The sequence below is a fragment of the Diabrotica virgifera genome, chromosome 8 (assembly GCF_917563875.1).
Source record: "Diabrotica virgifera virgifera chromosome 8, PGI_DIABVI_V3a".
Taxonomy (NCBI): Eukaryota; Metazoa; Arthropoda; class Insecta; order Coleoptera; family Chrysomelidae; genus Diabrotica; species Diabrotica virgifera.
The window spans coordinates 222,723,493-222,738,073 of record NC_065450.1 but is presented as its reverse complement, the minus strand read 5'-3'; the positions used below and the strand labels follow the sequence as shown (position 1 = coordinate 222,738,073).

General features: G+C 34.2%; 1 protein-coding gene across 4 annotated transcripts in view; it reads right to left on the bottom strand.

The window, feature by feature from the left end:
• LOC114341720 (serine/arginine repetitive matrix protein 1) overlaps window positions 1-14,581 on the bottom strand; it is a 38,132-nt gene that overhangs the window by 8,128 nt on the left and 15,423 nt on the right. For 2 of the 4 annotated variants that reach the window (XM_028292559.2, XM_028292538.2), the window contains exons 6-9: window positions 11,385-11,828; window positions 4,394-4,597; window positions 2,141-3,445; window positions 1,809-1,951 (exon numbers count right to left, since the gene is read on the bottom strand). In XM_028292559.2, coding sequence (XP_028148360.1) covers window positions 1,936-1,951; window positions 2,141-3,445; window positions 4,394-4,597; window positions 11,385-11,828 — 1,969 coding nt within the window. In that variant the 3' untranslated portion in view covers window positions 1,809-1,935. Of the gene's footprint in view, window positions 1-1,803; window positions 1,952-2,000; window positions 3,446-4,393; window positions 4,598-11,384; window positions 11,829-14,581 lie in introns of those variants that run through there. The other 2 variants (XM_028292546.2, XM_028292553.2) reach the window with 2 other exon arrangements.

Sequence of the window (14,581 nt, the reverse complement as noted above, 5' to 3'; positions counted from 1 at the left end):
TCAGGTTCGGATTTTGACTCTGACGATTCTGTAAAGGATCGAAAATATCCTCCGCACATGAGTTCCAGTGAAAAATCTTCTCCGAAAAAGGTAAGTAAACATTTTAGTGGCTTGAGACCTTCTTGCTGTAGGATATGTGGCTTGTGTCTTAATAAGTTATAATAACATTAAATTTACTTTTTTAGTAAAACGTAGCCATAAATAACCTGTTTTAAATTTTTTTATTGATAAAGAGCCATTAAGACTAATATTCTATTTAAATTCGTTTGTCAATAACACGTTTTAAGACCAAAAAAGTATTTTATTTAGTAGGTGGCTTGGTCCCTCCCTTCTTGGATCGATAACGAACACCCAAATTCCATATTCATTAAACACACCCTAAATGGAGCGTTTGATGAAGTAAATGTTGGTAAGTGTGTTGTAAAAAAAAATTGTTGATGACAACAATGATGTGTTGGTAACAACAAAAAGCTTAAAAATATATATATATATATGGAGGACCAATAGTACTGAGCATCAAAAAAATTCAGGATATAAAGACACTTTTACAATATATTCCTCTCATAAACCAGCAGTTTTATCTCAGTATTATTGGAATCAGTACAAGTAACATTGAACAAGACTATAACCAAGTTGATGAAGCAGAGGAAGTAGACAGGGATGATGAAACCGATTTTTTTTTTATAAAAAATAATATAGGTATATTCTTGATTTTAGAATGATTCATTTTGGTATTTTCAAAAAGGTCATAAGCCACATTTATTTGTTTAATAAATTTTTTCTTAACAAATGCAGTTTCATTTTGTATCTTTCTTTGAAAAAATATATTTAATAATTTATTATGCTATGCATGTAAGGAATTAAGGTAAACATTATAAAATATAAAAATATGATTTCAGGATTTAGTCAAAAACTTTAAACTTGATTTACTCAAAACTTTTCAAATGAGGCTTAGGTCCCTTATTGCCCCGACCCCTTCAGTTAATCCAGTATTAATGGAAAATCATCGACAAATTTTCAGTGTAGAATGGAGATTGAAGTCCTAGATTTCCGTAAATATTGCATGGATAAATATCAACAGTTTTCCATAATTAGGTATTATAATCCACTAAACATCTTTATTTCTTAACTATCTTGACTATTTTCCATACAACAAAGACATATAAATACCAATTAAGGGGAAGGAGCAAAATGCAAAATTTTGACGCACGTCAAAATTGTCAATGTGTTTTAAATGTATTCATTTTTTTCGAATCCTGAGAAAATAAATAAATATTTTTGAAAAATTTAAACGCAGAATGAAAGACTACATTTATTATTACCGAGGGCCGAAAGTCCCTGAAAACTTCTATGTTTATTTTAATAAGTTACAGGGCTGAAAATAAAAGAGAAGTGTGATTTTTAATTGCAAATACTCCATTCAAAAGAAACTTTTTATTTACTCTAAGGGACTTTCGGCCCTCGGTAATAACGTAATCTTTCATTCTGCGTTTAAATTTTTCTAAAATACCTATTAGTTTTCTTAGGATTCGAAAAACATCGTATTACGATTCAAATGAGAGTATACTCGTGACGTAATCGCACCCTTAATGTTCATTGGTTAGTCGATCTGGGCAACCGTAGTAATGTGTAAGAACCGTGACTGCCACCAAGTTATTTTGAATAACATAAATAAATAAAAGATAAATTAAAATCCAGTTCTATTATACAGCTACTTACAGCAAAGTATATTTTTTTAATTTGTTTTAAAATTGTCGCTGACATAAATGTCACAAGTTACAAGTCAGTAGAGATAATGCATACATTACCAGCTGATACTACGTCCTGGCTCCAAGTTGAGACCATTGGGGTGGGAATAGACAGGGAGAGAAGAGTATGGAATCAGCTGAGCAGGCAAGCCTGGAGGTGGCATAGTGAATACACCATAGTGATATCTCACCCAAGAACCTGTCTATTGTATACATACATTAATGATAACCAAAACAAGAAAAACAACTTGCCACATACACAACTATTTATTGTTATTATAAACTAAAGTAACATCAATTTTTAAAATCAGTTTCAGTATCATACACTGATTAAGCAATAGTAAAGGTAAATGAAATACTTCATATTTTACGCTAGATTCAATGCAACTTACTCAGACTTATCGCTAGAATTTTGCCTCTTCATTGACTTCAAAGCTTTCTCACGAAGCTTTTTCTCGTCCTCATTTACCACCTCAGATTCGCTATTGTCCGAGTCGTCGCTGTCCTGCTTCTTCTTCTTATGCTTCTTGTGTTTCTTAGTATGCTTCTTCTTCTTTTTGTGCTTCTTATCCCTCTTCTTCTTCTTCACCTCTTGCTCCTCGTCAGAATCGCTGACAGATTTCGTAGCTTTCTTCTTGTGCTTCCTCTTCTTCGATGAATCGTCGTCGCTCTCGGATGAACTATCCTTCTCCTTCTTGTGTTTCCTGGACTTTTCCTTTTCGGACTCATCGGAGCTGTCTTGTCGACTCTTCTTCTTCTTGGCGGGCACGTCGCTCTCGCTGGTATCCCTCTTGGATTTCTTCGATTTCTCTGAACTCTTCGATCGCCGCTTCTTTTTCTTCTTATCCTCTTCTGAATCGGAGCTTTGGTGGCGCTTCTTCGAAGACTTCTCCTCGCTGCTGTCCCTCTTCTTCTTTTCTTTCTTCTTTTTTACTTCTACTTCTCTTGAAGACCTCTCGTCCTCGCTCTCGCTGCTGCTTGAGTCCCGCTTCTTTGGCTTCTTCTTCGTTCGGACTTTGCGCTTATCCTTCCTGGTGTCCTCGTCACTTTCGGACTCGCTGGAGGACTCCGACTCGCTCTTGGGTGGCTTCTTGGTAACCTTCTTCGGTTTTGCTTCTGGCTTCTCCTTGCTGGCTTTTTTCTTGTCCTCCTTGACGCTCGTCGTCTTAGCGGGCTTCGGAGGGAACTCGTGTGCCTTGATGAACGGCGACGGGGTTCTCGACAAACTCCTAGAATACCTCGGAGGACCATGTGGTGGTATCGGGTAAGTCTCCTCGGGACTGATACTTCTAGATTTCTTCTTTTCCTTCTCTCGTTCCTTCTCCTTCCTTGATCTTTCCTCGGCTGCTGCAGCTTCGGCCTTCTTCTTCCGCTCGCCCTCTTCTCTTTCTTTCTTCTCGTGACGATTGATCTCCTCTTCTATCCTTCGCCTGGCTTCCTCGACTTTCTTCGGAGGTGGCTCGGGATGACGATCATCTTTCCTTGGACGTCCTTGGTTTCGATTGTCTCTCTTCTGTGGACTAGGGCTAGGTCTCCTGGGGCGTGATCTGTCTCGCGGTGGTGAGCGTCTTCTGACGCTGCCTCTTTCACGGGAGCGTCTCCTGGACCTCGACCGACGATCCCTCGACATCCTTCTATCACGAGAGGGGGATGGTCTCCTATAGGCATTTCTATTTCGACTTCTACTGCGACGGAACCTGAAAATAAAAATATTCGTAACACCAGTTCTTCTTTACTGGAATATAGCATGTGTACTTTAATTTACATTACTAAATACTATAATGCATGTTTTCTTGGTTATCGAAACGCATCTAACTGCGTTAACAATCAAAAGATGACCGAAATTCTGAAAACAACTGGAATTCACGAATGGAAGACTTGCGAATTACCTCAGAACTATATTGGAACCAAACTGTAGCGATTGAAATAAAGTACACAACATCCAAAGATATACGAATCTGACGAGGAGTGCGACAGGGTTGCGTCTTATCAGCGCTATTATTTCATGTGTATTCGGAATCTATATTCAGAGAAGCATTAGATGAGGTCCACGTACAATGAATGCATGAAAAACAGAATCCCAAAACAAGTACAAAACTGGAAACCGCAAGGTAGAAGAAGCAGAGGTAGACCGAGGAAAAGTTGGCAGGCAGGAATAAACAAAGCCATGGATGAAAGAGGTCTGCAAGTAGATCAATGTGTGGACAGAGAGGAATGGCGAACAGGTATCGGAAGACGAAGAACGTTGTAAACTGATATTTAAATGAGGTCCAAGGTGGAATCAAGATTTATGGAACCAACCAAGTTACCAAATGAGGTACTTCTACGCATGAGTCAACAAAAAGAATTATTAAGAATAATCAAAGAGGAAAATACAATACTTGGGTTATGTGTTGAAAGGTAAAAAATATGAATTACTTCAAATAATATTGGAAGGTAAAGTACAGGGCAAAAGATCAGTAGTAAGACGCCAGAATTCGTTGCTGAAAGACCTAAGGAGATGGTTTGACCTCCCATCCATTTTTCAAAGCTGCAATTGCTATTTGGATCGTCAATATGCGAAAGGAGACAGCGAGGTAAGAAGAAATACTTTGATGTCAAATTGTAAGAAGACTATAAAATAAAAAAAATCTGTATTAGCTTACCTATTTCTACTGTGGCTTCTAGAACGTCTCCTGGGACTGCTGCGTCTCTGTCTGCTATTTCCTCTCCTATTGCGACTTCTGCTTCTGCGGCCGTAGCTCCCTCTGGGTCCACCAGGTCCTCTCCTAGGACTTGGACGTCCTCTCGACATACTGCGTCGTCTTCTATCTCTGCTAGGGCTTCTCCTTCCCCTGGATGGGCTTCGTCTGGAAGTAAAAATCTATCTGTAATTTGAAGAAGATGTTACAAATCCTTACAAGACTTCCACAGATATTGACATTTACCAATAACGTGGCCTCCTTGAACTAGGGTTGTAGAAAATCAGCTAATAAATTAGTACAGTGAAATTTGGATATTACGGCCTCGGTAGTTAGGTTATCTCGGTTGTAACGTCAATTTTTAATAGGTCCGGCCAAACACTATTCGATAACATTATTAAAAACCCGGTTTTATCGGCTAAAAATGAAGTAACCCTCGTCTATAGCGTCATAACATTGTAGACAGTAGGTTGTCCTTTTTTTTTATTTTATGAAGAATAAAGTGCAATGCGTTTCCGACTTTGCGGCATTATTCCTTCTAAGAATGTGAGAAAGGCCAATAAAATTATCCCTTCCGTGTACAGTTACGTGACCTTGACAACTGTGTACAGTGGCCTGATTCTAATTCATTTCGACAGTCGCAATTTCATTTCGACACCGCCATGACAGCCGCAGAGTATAGCGATTCTTATTCATTTCGATATTAGTTACAACTGGGGATATTAACCTTATCATGTTGAGACTGCTCAGAATTTGGGTTGGCGCTCCGGTTTATTGGAATTTGTTGATAGTCTGGGAAAATTATCGAAAAAATGCCATTTTTGGGAAAAATTATTTACCAGCTATTCTATTGCTAAAATCGAATCTTAAGATTGCATATATTAGTAATATGGGGTATGACAAGTCCGCAGAAAGTGTGTTATTTTATTTGTAAACAAATTAGCACTCCTAAATCTTCTTTTTTTTTCAATTAGTGCATGCTCTGTAACTCCTAAGATTTTTCCTTTGAGGCAAAAACACTCAAATAAAAATTCACCGTAATTTAGTTCTGCACAAAGTTATTATTTTTCCGATTTCCTTCAACAAAAATTTTACTCAGAAAATCCGAGGTTTCCCAAAAAATCTGCAATTTTCAATTAAAATTTTAGGGAAGTACCTAATTATTTATCAATAATTAAATAATTGATGACATGAAAGATTTATTATAGTAGATTATACAGAGGGGCTAAATTATGGAATAAATTCATTTCTTTAAAACGGACGATTTTGGAGCAAAATCCCGATAGAGGTCGATTTTTATTTTTAAATTACAATTTTTTGGCATATATTTCATACTAGTGACGTCATCCATCTGAGCGTGATGACGTAATCGATAATTTTGTTAATGGAAATAGGGGTCGTGTGGTAGGTCATTTGAAAGGGCGTTCAATTCTCTATTCATTAGGTATTTATACAGGGTTGCCAAAAAATAATTTTTGAATTAAATTAATTGGCGCAAAAAGAAGAATGTATGTAATTTATTTAACTCAAAATACATTGTACTGCTGTCAGAAAATAGAAAAAAAAAAAGGTTTATTTCACAAATAAACATTTCTTTTCGCTTAAATTAAATCACAAACAGCCTCCCTCCTACCTATTGGCAGTTTGAACATTTAATTTAAGCTAAAAGCAATGTTTATTTGCAAAATAAACATTTTTTCTATTTTCTGACAGCAATAGAATGTATTTTGAGTTAAATAAATTACATGCATTGTTCTTCTTGCGTCAATTAATTTAATTCAAAAATGTTTTTGGCCTCCCTGTATAAATAATGATATTAATGTTTATAATAGGGCTTTTCATCGATTGTCATTTGTTTCGAGCTCCTGTCATATGTTGAATAATCTGTGTATAATATTAATATTTACGGATTATACGAAATATGACAGAAGCTCGAAATAAATGACTGTGAATGAAAAGCCCTATACTGAATAGAGAATTGAACGCCTTTGTAAATGAGCTACAACACGAACCCCTATTCCTATTTAAAAAATAATCGATTACGTCATCACGCTCGGATGGATGACGTCACTAGTTTGAAATATATGCCAAAAAAATTTAACTTAAAAATAAAAATCGATCTGTTTCGGGATTTTTCTCTAAAATCGTCCATTTTAGAGAAAATGAATTTATTCCATAATTTAGCCCCTCTCTGTATACCAGGAGACCGGCGACAATCTAATCAATAGTTTAGCAATAATTAAAATGTTAATTAAAAAATTTCGGTCGAAATAATAACCAGAAAGATTATGATACACCAGAATAACTATGATTTTCGTATAAAAAAGCACTATACCTATTCAATGTACCTTACAGGATTGAAATTTGACCATTTGAGCGGTCTCAGGAATGTTATAAAGAAACATTTTTTTGGCTTATAAACAAATAGAACCCCTCAGAAAATATTAGATTAAATTAAATTAAGTTAACGCTGTTGAAAAGGGCACGGCTTCTGTGCCCTTTTCGAAGAAAAAAAAATTGAATTGCGAGGAGTGATTCCAGGTATAACCGGTCAAATTTGACCGGCATTTGCGACAGAGTTATAAACAACAGGATTTTAATCTTTGAACCATTAGATACCTTTTAATTCCGGTAATCTTTGTACATACAAATTTTCATATCTTCAAGACACTCATAACAAAAAAGATTTATGTCACTGTCACCAAATTATTTAATTATTGATAAATAATTACTTCTCTCAAATTTTAGTTGAAAATTAAAGATTTAGTTTGGAAAACCCGAATTTTCCGAGGAAAATTTCCGTCGAAGGAAATTGGAATAAATTATCAATGTGCAGAATTAAATTACTGTCAATTTTTATGCGAGTGTTTTGGTTTAAAGATAAAATTTTCGGAGTTATAGAGCAATAAATAAAAAAAAAATTTCGGAGCGCTAATTTGTTTATAAACAAAATAGCACACTTTCTGTGGACTTTGCACAGCAATATTACTAATATAGGAAATCGTAAGATTTGATTTCAGCATGTCCAGCAATAAAATAGCTGGTAATTAATTTTCCTTGTTTTTTACTAATTTTCCCAGATTATTACCTTACATCTTTCATTGAGTTGATGATTCATGTTGTGGACATTCTCAATTATTATATTTCTAATTTAATACTATTCTATCTAATTCCTCAAAACAAGCAAATTTCAATTAAACCCAGCCATATTAATACCTTTTGCTTTAGTTTTCCTTGCAAGAAATAAACAAAACACATCTAAACTAAACCTAACCTCGCTTTTGGCCATTCATTTATCTCCGTGTCAAATAATTTCGACATCTAAATTATAATATCAACCACTTTTTTGGAGTCGCTATTAATTTCGATAGTCGCTATTTCGTGACGTCATTTCGTTAGTTCAACTAAAATCCACAAGGCTCGCACAGTCGCATTTCGACGTCGCCATATTGAAAGCGACTTGTTTAGTGTCGAAATTTGATTTAGAATCAGGGCCCTGTTCTTTGATTTTTCATTTGATCAGTGCCATCCTAACAGTCAAATTTTCCGTTTCAGAACAGTCTGTTTAAGAAATTTTTGCTACCGTAAAATTGTGTTCGGCTCGTTTTGTTTTTAGATTTTAATTTAGTAATTAGCTTTTTATTTCTTAATTTGGTAGGTTGTAGTACTAAAAGGAAGTACTACATACTTTCATTTTTCTCTACCTCGTTTATAACGTCATTTTTTACTGGACCCTTCAATGACGCTATAAGCAAGTTCCACTGTATTATCACGATAAGTAATGCTTGTTGAAAGCCAAGTCGTACACAATGACATAACATCTGACCCAATAGCTAAACTGAGTAAAACAGGCTCTTTTATCCCACCTACTATTTAACATTGTACTGGACTCCGTACAAACAAAAAGGTACACCCTAATAGAGGAATTTACTGGGTATTAACCCTCGCAGGACCAACCTTTTAGTAGAAACAGCGAATGTCCACACATAAATTAATCAAAAACGTGCTTCTTTATTTAAACTAATTCTGTGTTTACCGCATACATACTTGCATTTTGAACAAACTATGGTGGTTTTTGCCCACTTATTGGCCTTTTTTTCTTTTAGATTTTGCTAATTTGACACGCGACGTCCCTTTCCATTTTGGGATGGTGTTGAAGGTATTCAAGGGGATTATTTATAGTTCACTGTCAAGTTTTTATAAAAATATGAGGAAATGAATTAAATTATAGAAATGCTAATTATGCCATCTAATAGGGCAGTAGTACGCCGACAACTACTAATTATTTGAGATTTTTAGGAACAAAGGTATTTAGAAAATCGGATGTAATGCAATGCTGTGGATACTTTTTAACCCTCCTTGGTCATTCTAGGGTTAACAAACAAACTGGAAGATCTAGATTACGCTGATGTTGGAATTTGTATATGAGGCGCTCAGAGCAACAGTGGCCTAACCCACAAATTAAGCATTTTTAGATTAATATATCAATAAAAGTAGCAACATTAAATCTTCTTATTAACAAAGGTCTACACAACCTACCTATATATTTGGCTAAATCGCGCTACATAATTTGTAGCGCCAGTCCATAAGCATAATGGAAATACGAATGCAAATATTGCATTTATCTCAAAACTTCGTTTTTGGGGTTAGGCCACTGTTGCTCTGAGCGCCTCATATGTGGACAACATAATGACTATAACGGTCATACAGAGCGTGATGTGCAAGGAAGAATTAATAAGGCTTGTAATGAGCACAAAATTTAATAACATACGGAAATCCACCTGTAACATTCAATACAAATGTAAAAGCTGTATTACCGTACGGCTGTGAAACGTGCTTATAATAGAATTATACGAAAAATTCTTTGTATATTTTGGCCTAATCGAATATCAAATGAAAATTTATGGAACCATTTCAACCCAGAAATGTCATAAGCAAATAAAGCGAAGAACATAGAGATGGCTGGACTACACACTCTGTAGATCCCCAGATGACATTGACAAGACTGGACTGGATTGGAATCCTCATGCCTGACAGAGTAGACATACCTAAAAGACTTACGAAAAGGATGTGAAGATCTGTTAACAACATAAGATATGCAGATGACACCGTGATTATGGCAAGCTCTGCTGAACAACTCCAATTACTACTAAACAAGACAGTTACTATTAAACAAACAGTTTCTGTGAAGAATATGGACTAAAAATGAACATAAAAAGACCAAATGCATGATAATAAATAAGAAAACCAACATACAAACAAGCTTACTTTTGGGAAATGTACCAATAGAAATAGTTGATAAATACAAATACCCAGGAACCTGTAAAAATGACAACAATTATCTGCAACAAAGATTAGAACTGAGAGTAAGAGCTTTGAGATGCTACCTGTTCTCGATACTGCAATATGGACTTAAAAGCTGGAGATTGAAGCAAGAACACATAAATAAACTAGTCATTTGAAATGTGGTATTACAGCAGGATGCTTATATTATAAATGCCGATATAAATGAGTCTGATTAAATTAAATTATTAGAAGAATTTTTTACTAAGCAACAACATTTTTGTTTAATTTATTAATATTTTTTGTATTTTAACAACGACATCAGATTTGGACGTCGAAACGTTAATAAAATCATTGTTTTAGTTAAATTGTGGAAAATCCACAAGGAAAAGAAAATGTTTTTCCTGTAGTTGGCTGTATACCATCAATCACAAATGGAAAAAACCCTTTGTAAAATGTATAAAATTTTATTAAAATCCCTTTAAAGGGCTACATCACAACAAAACGTTTTCGATTTTTATAAAAAATAATCATCAGTGTTAGATAAACTGGATGCTAGCTGAGCCATAAAAGAAAAAGATCCGGGTAAAAACCCTTTAAATATAATAAAGATGCGTTAAAAGTGCATACTTTAATAAAAAGCCTAATGATGGTCACATGGCAACTAGGATAATGCCCTAAGGTAATGTATTGAAATTTCCCAACACGTGGGATCCAAATTGAGCTATTTACATTTCAATGACTTAATGGCAACTAAGTTGCCATTAAGTCATTAATCCCACGTGTTGGGAAATTTCAATACATTACCTTAGGACATTATCCTAGTTGCCATGTGACCATCATTAGGCTTTTTATTACAGTATGCACTCTTAACGCATCTATATTATATTTAAAGGGTTTTTACCCAGATATTTTTCTTTTGTGACTCCGCCAGCATCCAGTTTATCTAACACTGATGATGATTTTTTATAAAAATCGAAAACCTTTTGTTGTGATATAGCCCTTAAAAGGGATTTTAATAAAATTTTATACCTTTTACAAAGGATTTTTTCCAATTTTTTTAAATTGTGGCTTATTTCCCATTTAGAATAGTTGATTACAAAGATGCCACAAGGAAATAGCTTCAGAACAACATTAAGAAGGATGCTTAGAGTAGCATGGACACAGAAGAAAACGAACACGGAAGTATTGCGAGAAATGGGCAAAGAATGCGAAATAATAAACACAATAAAAATAAGAAAGTTACAATAACTGGGACACGTAATGAGGGGACAGCGATATGAAATGCTAATACTGATAATACAGGGAAATATAAGAGGCGGAAGGAGTATAGGAAGCAGGAGAGTGTCATGGCTGAAGAAATTTAGGGGACTAGGGAACTCAACCACCGATTAGGAGACAGCACTTAAAGAAAAAGAACGAAGGGAAAGAAATGGGAAATCTTGGCTTGAAATCAAAGTTATATAATCAAGAAATAGAGTTTGTTAAAGACATTTCGTGAAATCCCTATGTTCCTCTTAGGAATCTCGGGACTACATACATTGTATGATTTAAAAAATATCAAATATTAGCCAAAAAATTGTTTCACTAGCTTTAAAATATAAAAATGAAAATGCAACTTTCATATGCCTTTCTCACACTCTCAATAATAAATATAAATAAAAAAGCCCACCTTCTTGATGCACTTCTCCGCCTGCTATCGGATCGCCTCCTAGACGTACTTCTCTTCTTCCTCGGACTGTCTTTACGTCTAGCTGATTTCGACCTCGACCTTTTCCTCTTCGCGTCCGCCTCGCTGTCGGAACTGTCCTTGTTAGATCTATAGTGTCGCTTCTTCTGCACGCTGTCTTCTTTCTTGCGAATTTCGAAATTCTCCTTCGAGCCTGAAGACGATCTCGATCTCCTTTTGACCTTCGCCTCCTTCGAAGTGGACCTCCTTCCTTTGAAAGAACGGCTCGATGATCGGGATTTGGACCTGGATTTGGATCGAGGCCCTCGGGACTTGGAACGGGTGTGGGACCTAGAGCGGGAACGCGACCTCGAGACCTTCTTGTTCTCTGCCAGTGACATCAACTTCGCTTGAAGCTTGGACACCGGAAGTGCTGGTGCTGAGTTACTGTGGAAGTTCATAACAAATAAAAAATTAGAATACTTTAAAATTTAGAGGAATGAATGTTTTGTAAAATGCAGAAAATTTTAGAAAAGTCATTCGTTTTGTAAATCAGGAACAGACATATAATTGTCTACAGTTATAGTCTTAGCTATAGTCTAAGATAAATTTCATACATAGACAAATGTTTCTAGCATGGGTTGCCTATCAAAATAGCTATCCGTAAGGGGGGTTTGAAATCAACATTGCAAGCACATGTTTGTTAATTTTTTTTAAGTATGGTAGAATTATTTTACTTTTAAATTAAATAAGTATACTGAATTCGCTCTATCGAGATTCACTTTGACACTGACGTTAGTAATTTCTTTTTTGGAAAGTTCAGTTGTCAGAAGTGAATGGAAATTACTACACAACCAACGCACCTGCTCATAGCAAATATTATTAATAGTAAACACAGGGACGCGCCATCCATATCGGCAAGGTCGTGCGGCGCACGGAAATGAAAAAGGATGGTGTTGCACAGAATGAAAAAAACAGAGAACTCTTGACCATCATTAAAAGGAGAAAGCCATAATTTGAAATTAAAAATCACACTAAATTTTCTCTTTTTTTCACCTATGTGATAAACATTATAGAAGTTTTCAGGGACTTTCGGCCCTCGGTAATAATGTAATATTTCATTCTGCGTTTAAATTTTTCAAAAATACTTATTACTTTTCTCAGGATTCGAAAAAAATGAATGCATTACGCTCTTAAAAAAAAATTGCTTGCGGGATTTCTCAATGGGCCGGATAAAGTAAGCAAAAGGGCCCGCGGGCCGGCTTTTGCCCACCCCTGGTATGCAGTATACAAAATGTATACAGCGTGAGTCATGAGGAACTGTACATACTCCTACCTCGTATAGAGGCACCTACGGGGAATAACAAATGACCATTAAAAAGGGTCTGCTCCCATTGTTTATTAATATACAGGGCGAGTTTCGCATTTTGACAGAAATTTGTATTCGTCATAATTTTTGAACGGTCGGATCGATGTGTCTCTTATATTGGTCAATCGTTACACTATTACCACCTAATCAACTGATTTATTCAAACTAGAAAAAAATCAGGTCCGGCTTCAAAAAAATTAGTTCGTTTGGGTCTTAGAAAAAATTTCACCCTGTATACGCTTTTTGAAAACTATAATATGAATTTTACAAATTAGACAAATAGGCAATTAAAATGACATATTTATTTTTCCCCACACGATTACTTAATTTTTTATAAAAAAATCAAATTTGAGTATGAATTAAAAGTTTGGTAAAATGAACCATAAATTAAAAAAAAATAACTTTTATTACAAAAATTAATTTTTTTTGAACAAATATTTAACTTATGTTACCACCCATTCAACTGATTTATGCAAACTAGAAAAAAATCAGGCCCGAATTTAAAAATTTGTTCGTTTCGGTCTTTAAAAAAATTTCACCCTGTATACGCTTTTTAAAAACTCTAATATGAATTTTACAAATTAGACAAATAGGCAATTAAAATGGCATATTTATTTTTTCCCCACACGATTACTTAATTTTTTATAAAAAAATCAAATTTGACTATGAATAATTAAAAGTTTGGTAAAGTGAACAATATGTACTAGAAACCAGATTTAAAAAAAATAACTTTTATTACAAAAATTAATTTTTTTTGAACAAATATTTAATTTATGTTACCACCCAATCAACTGATTTATTCAAACTAGAAAAAAATCAGGCCCGGATTTAAAAAATTAGTTCGTTTTGGTCTTAGAAAAAATTTCAGCCTGTGTACGCTTTTTGAAAACTCTAGTATGAATTTTACAAATTAGACAAATAGGCAATTAAAATGGCGTACTTATTTTTTCCCCACACGATTACGTAATTGTTTATTAAAAAATTAAATTTGTCAAAATCGGAATTTTGCCATAAAAATAAAACAAATTAAACAACATTTTTCTCAAAATTAAAAGCTTCACCATTTTTTTTTCTATTATACCACGTCTAGATCTAAAACCCATAACACTTCTCTTTGGACTCTATAGTTTAACATAGACGTGATCAAATAGATAAATCTTAAATTTTTTCACTTAATTTTTGCGATTTAACTTTGCAATTCACGAATCTGCACCTTTTATTTTTAAAAATTCATAACTTTTATGAGAAGAAGACGGAAAGTCTACAACAATTTTCATATTCACAATGGTAAGATATGTACTGTAAAATTTCAGAAAAAAAATATTAAAATAGCAGAGTTGTAGCGAGTTAAACCGTGATTTCATTTTTTTTTTTCAGTTTTAGGTTAAAATTCCGATTTTGACAAATTTGATTTTTTAATAAAAAATTAAGTGATCGTGTGGAGAAAAAAATAAATATGCCATTTTAATTGCCTATTTGTCTAATTTGTAAAATTCATATTAGAGTTTTCAGAAAGAGTATACAGGGTGAAACTTTTTCTAAGACCCAAACGAACTAATTTTTTAAATCCGGGCCTGATTTTTTTCTAGTTTGTATAAATCAGTTGATTGGGTGGTAACATAAGTTAAATATTTGTTCAAAAAAAATTAAATTTTGTAATAAAAGTTATTTTTTTTTTAATTTATGGTTCACTTTACCAAACTTTTAATTCATACTCAAATTTGATTTTTTTATAAAATATTAAGTAATCGTGTGGGGAAAAAATAAATATGTCATTTTAATTGCCCATTTGTCCAATTTGTAAAATGCATATTATAGTTTTCAAAAAGCG